Source organism: Thalia democratica, chromosome 5 (assembly GCF_965202585.1).
Source record: "Thalia democratica chromosome 5, ktThaDemo2.hap1.1, whole genome shotgun sequence".
In the NCBI taxonomy this organism is placed as follows: domain Eukaryota; kingdom Metazoa; phylum Chordata; class Thaliacea; order Salpida; family Salpidae; genus Thalia; species Thalia democratica.
The window spans coordinates 44,074,062-44,080,061 of NC_139169.1; the positions used below are offsets into that span (position 1 = coordinate 44,074,062).

The window sequence follows — 6,000 nt, forward strand, 5'->3', positions numbered from 1 at the left end:
CATGTCTGAAAAGTAATATTATTTGTTATCTGTATTTTTAATGGGATGTTTTAAGTTATATATGTTATTGTTTTGCAGTACATACAAAAAAGTACTTTTGAAAATTAAACTTAGCATGGACGGTAGTTTAAATGAAGTTAAGCTATTTTTTGACTAGTAATTAATCTGTTACTAATACTAAATAGAAACTATTTCAACTATTCAGTTCTTAAAGCAATTATAAAAAAAGCTAAACTTTTTTTTTGTTTTATGTAGAACTTCTAGAGTGTACAAAAAATTGTTTTAATTTATTTAATTTCATCTCTAGACTTCTACTACTTTTATAGATTAGGTGTCTAATTTCACGACGATACTTTTGCACGAAGACAGTTTTGCACGAAGTGACTAAATTGCACGAAGATAAAACTGCACGAAGACACTTTTGCACGAAGGTTCAAATTGCAAAAAGAAAAAATTGCACGAGGGGACATTTTTGCACGGAAATATTTTTGCAAGGGTTGATTTAATTTTTTTAATTTTCATTTTTTTTTAATTTCTTTATTTATTCTACTTACTTTGACTGTTACCCCTAACCCTTACCCTTGGTCAGTTACTTATTGTTGTTTTTTTATTAGTTATTTTTTTTTTTTCACTGTTACCACTAACTCTTACCCTTAGTCGGTAGCTTTTTTTTAAATTAATTATTTATATATATAAATTTTTATTGTTTTTTTAATAAAGATTTTTATTAGTTTTTTATTCTTATTTTTACTATCACTGTTACCCCTAACCCTTATCCTCGGTCAGTAGATTTAATTTTCTATTTATTTTTTTGTTAATTTATCTTTTAGTTTTAGCTTTTTTTTTATGTTTTTTTTTTTACTTTTGTGCAAAAATGACTCTCCGTGCAAAATTGAAATTTAGTAAAATTTTGTCCCCTCGTGCAAATATGTCTTCGTGCAAAAGTATCTTTGTGCAAAACTGACCCTTCGTGAAATTTTTTCTTCGAGCGATTTTAACCTTTCCCACTTTTTTTTATATATGATTAATTTTAAAACTTAGTGTTCACTAAACGGAATAAAATACAAAAAAGTTTAAAAGTTTGATGTCAATATATATTTAAAAACTTACAAAGCTCATTTAAAATTATACAACAGCTATTCTTTTAGTTTAATTCAAAAAATACTATAACTTTAAACTTTAAGTTATTTTATTTTGTTGCAAATATTTTATAAAAATGATAAAAAAAAAAGTCTAGAATAATACAAAAAGGACTTTATTTATATATACACTACTAGTTTTAGTTTTGGTTAAAACTGTTTTTTTTTTTAATTTTCAGTTATAAACTTTAGTTTTATAAACAAAACCACAAATCTTAAGTTAAGAAAATTAAATCATAAAACTTCATAAAATTTGTTTTTAGAAATTGTTGTTATTTTCTATAGCTAATTGTTTATCTAAAGTTTAAATAAACCTTTATGTGAGTTATTTTTAATACATTTTCAATATCTTAAATATTCCTAAGTTTTAGTGTTCATGCTTTAGATATGTCGAAATTATCAAAGCTATGGCATTAATAAAAATAGTTTAGCAAAAAAGAAATATCATAATGACAAATTAATAAAATATTTAGCTAAAAAAAATTAGAAGCTAGCGGTAAGCAAAAATTTATCTGTTGAAAAAATTAGAAAGCTTAATATAACTTATAATAACTATTAAAACAATTAACTATAAAAGCGTCAAAAAAAAGTTAATAAACATAACTGTAAAAATATAGAATTTTTTATGTAAATTAAGCCAACTTTATATGTTATTAACTATTTAACAAAGAAATTGCTTCAACAAAATAAACTAAGTTGAAATGCACTTTTCAATATTTGTAGATTCTAAAAGCTGTGAAAATTCAGTCTTGACACTGTAAAAATGTTTATTTGATTAAGTTATTGAATGAAAATATTAATTTTATAATGTTTAAGTATAAAGTCTTAGTTGTAATTTAAAAAAACTTTCTTAATTTAATCTATTTTGAAATTATGCATAATTTTTCTAATTATTATCATTTTTTTAAGTAAACTACAGTCCTATAGACTCATTATTGTCGTAAAATGCGCATTTTCAATAAAATAATATCTTAAACATTTGTTTATAACTTAAAGAAGTTATTTTGATTAAAAAACTCACTCATTTCATCTACTTCTCTGTCATCGTTATCTTGAGAAAATTCTTCATCAAAGCTAAAAATTTTTTCATCATACCTCGATTCAAGACTATTTTCCTGGATGCTTCTATTTGTTTCACGGCTTGCTTCAATTGCATGTTGGCAAGAGCTTGCTTCAAAATTATTTTTGTTAGTAGCTTGCTCCTGGTTAGAATTGTCCAAAAAAATCTTTTTGGATGGTCTGGCACAGCAACTGTCAGGATGATTTGTTGGTTGAATCATGGACGAGCCGTTTGCTGAGTTGATTGACTCAGTTGAAAATCGTCTCTCTGGTTCTATCGGTACTACCATGTAGACTCCAGCGTTTCCTGCGGTCGTTATCTTCACCCAACGGTATTCGCTCTTCGGATAAATTGATTCGTAGGATTTAGAACTACCGTAGTTGATCACCTGTTTTGTGACCAAAATAGTCAGTTGTGAACATCGCTAATCAAAATAAAACTAAAAAAAAAGTTAAAGCTTATGACAATTTTGTTTAGTTATTCTAAAACTGCTTTCCTAAAAAAAATACTATTATGAATTTTTAGTCTATTATTTTGTATTTAAACAAAAACCCTTTTAATTTCAATATTTCACTTTCAAAACGTAAAACCTGTCTCACAACGAACCGCCCACCACTACCACGCCTTTGCTGCTCCGCTTGTTGTGCCATTCCAAACTTTTGCACTTCCACCGATGCTGGTAGCGTTTAAGGTACATCAAAAATTCTCGACGCTTTTCAAAAGTTGACAACTAAACTTTTTCTTACTTACAGCTGCCTTTTTTGCTGCAAAATAAACGCCTGGTAATCGTTATTCAGGTCTGGCGGAGCATTTCACCGGTCGTGAGGAGAAATAAAGAAACGGCCGCACTGCTGCGAGGTACAACAAGACAAGTGGAAAGTTTCGCGGTTGAACTTGAAGTAGTCTGCGGCTGCCTTATTCTCTTCTATATGTGCAGAGCTAATACACATTTGTAATATACAGCGCATTTCTCAGCTTTTAAGGTTTTGTGAGACAAACGTTATGGTTGTTCTCTCGTTTTAATGCTAGCCTTGCTTTTGATGAAAAAAATAAAGATTGCAGCAAAAATTTTCAACAGACCGTTAAAATTAAAAAGTTGGAATCAGAACTTCCATTGTATTTTTGACAATTTAAGCTGTCTTATATCTTTTTAGATTTAAAAAGTTTTAAAAACTGAATCGTTTATTCTTACATTAGCATTTTTGCACTAAACTCATAAGTTTTGCTAATTTTTTATTACAATGTTTAGCATTAAGACCATTTTCTTGCTTTTAAAAATTAATTTGAATGAGTTTTTAATTATATATATATCACTTAAAAAATAAACTTTTTTGAGTACTTTCTTTATAGACAAAAAACCTGTTTTACTTTTCTAAGAAACTTAAACCTATCTTTTTTAAATTTAGCAAATGTATTATAACACCCTGAAAATACCAATCACCAAGTTATATAGTTTTATACAAAACACGATTTTTAAATAGTAAAACTTTATCAAACGATATTTATTATGCCTTTTTAATAAAACTTTCTGTTCACTAAACTTATTTAAAGTTTATTGTGCATTTATAAGAACTATATTTTTTTCTATGAGAACTACTAAATTTAACTAATATAAAAATATGATTTAATTTCTTTTATTGTTTTGTTATGCTAAAAAGCGGTTATTTACAAAATTTCAAATTAAATTGTATGTATTTTAATTAACTTGAGTATATTATAACAAATTTCATTAGTTAAACAACTTAACGTACCTGTGTATCTTTAAAATTAATTGTAGTACAACATAGTTTCAAGACTTAGTTTTAAGTTAAAAAGTAGTACTAACAATAAGTTTCAAAGTGTTAAACAAACAAAGAGAACATTTTAAAAACGTAAAATAAATTACAAACTTTAAAGTCAGTTAATTTATATGAGAATTATTTAATTACTCAAATAACCCTTATGTTTAATGTTATGACATATTGTTCTAATATTAACTTAACAAGTGAAATTTCCAGACCTAAATTCATTACGTGTTCCGAACATTGGGTAAAATGACGTCTGCAAATTTGACAGTGTCGTGTGCACGCAAGGTCAGGCAGGTTTCAGCAACATATATGAAATAATGTAACTTTTTCTTAAAAAAGGTATTTGTTAAGTCAAATAATGTTATGTAAGTAAGTTTGATCGAGATCTTTTTGCAGAGACTTAAGTTTTTCCTTTATGAAACAAAACTGTAATTTTAATTTTGTAATTTATGCTGTGCTTAAATTTAGTTTAATAAAGACTTGAACTTAACTTTCAAATATAAATTAAAGCTATCAAAATAAGGTCAAGCATTTGAAGCATACAATTTCGACAAAGTTTAAGTATATGGACTTTATAATTACTAATTGTTGTATTTAAGTGGTTTTAAATAAATTTTAAAGCTTAATTACGTAAAAGGTAGAAAGGTGACGAGTTTCTCAACATAAAGTAGTATTTAACTTTTGTTATATGTGATACTTAACAAATAAATCACTTGCAGTATAAGATTTTAAAGCTTAAAATTAATTAATAAACGTAAAAATATAGACGTAATACATAAGTCTTTTTCGAATATTTATCTAGTTTAGTTATGTTTAACTGTTATTTCAAACGGAACTTCACATTTTAATTAAAATAAAGCTAAGTTTTTAACCAAAAATTTTTTATGAGTATATTTAGTTTTTTAAATTAGAGAGATATTTATTATAAAAAGCACTGGATATTGATCGACAACTTCGATGATATATTTGAATAGATATCTCATCCTTTTTTTTCTTGTAAGTATAAGTTATCATGATAAATATGTATTTTATAAGTTTCTGAATATTCTTATAAGTCTATTTTAGTTATTATCTGTGTTTTTTATGTAGATCTTTAGTTATAAACGCTGAATACTTACAAAAGAAAAAAAAAACTTTTGTTGCAAAAACTTAGTTACAACTTCTAATAAAATTGGTCTGATTACAAATAATAAAATAAATACATTTGATATGTATAAAACTGGTATTTAAATAAATTTAAAAGCCAGTCGTTTAAGTTTTGTAAGACACTTTGTAATTTTTTTTATCAAAATAAGAAATATTTTGTAAATATTAAAAATTAATAATTTTTTTTTAATAATTATAAGGTTGGTAGTAAAAGCTAATGATAAACTTAATAACATCTTATTTTTTATAAATTAAGATTTGTACATAGCACTGCAAGTTTAATAAACTATTGACAAGATTAAAAAGGTGTAACTTTTATTAATAACTTTTATAAATAGATATATTAGTCAGTTCAAACTTTACCAATGTATAATTCAATTAAGTTGTTTATAACTTTAAATACCGCAGTTTTTAGCCAAATTACTTCACGCGTTTTTTTCTCATATACTCTGCAAACTTTAATATTGCTTGCATCAACAAACAATGCTTACTATACATCGTTCTCTGACAAGCTATTAACACTATTTTTAAAATAATAAGAATAGCTTTAAGCCTTTAACTTTTTTGGTAATAATAATAAAAATGATGTCCAATAGCTGCAATAAGCAATCAAGCTAGCAAAATAAACCGAAGCCGTGAACTACTTTTACTGTGAGTCAGTCATTCGTATATTTTTGTACTTTTTTTGAAATAATATATAGATATATATATAACTGGTCAATGATGTTGTTGCTTTTTTAATTTGATTTTAATTTCTTTCATGTAGCATACTGCTTTAACAATGTAAAAAACTAAGCCGCATAATCTGATTTCTGCTAATAAATTGTTAATTAGTGTTTACCTATGTTTTATGTGTTGAAAAAAGGAG

At 25.6% G+C, this 6,000-nt stretch overlaps 1 protein-coding gene across 2 annotated transcripts; it reads right to left on the bottom strand.

The window, feature by feature from the left end:
* Positions 1-1,473: 1,473 nt before the first annotated feature.
* On the bottom strand, positions 1,474-4,017 carry LOC145836996 (uncharacterized). 2 transcript variants are annotated; one of them, XM_082944764.1, is made up of 4 exons: positions 3,951-4,017; positions 2,790-2,963; positions 2,161-2,587; positions 1,474-1,894 (listed from the first exon to the last, which is right to left on the bottom strand). In XM_082944764.1, the coding sequence occupies exons 2-4, from the start codon at positions 2,847-2,849 to the stop codon at positions 1,866-1,868; spliced, it is 516 nt and encodes a 171-aa protein (XP_082800890.1). In that variant the 5' UTR covers positions 2,850-2,963; positions 3,951-4,017; the 3' UTR covers positions 1,474-1,865. The 2 variants fall into 2 exon arrangements, with proteins under 2 accessions (XP_082800890.1, XP_082800889.1); XM_082944763.1 differs by lacking the exon at positions 3,951-4,017 and having other exon boundaries at positions 2,790-3,229.
* Positions 4,018-6,000: the final 1,983 nt, after the last annotated feature.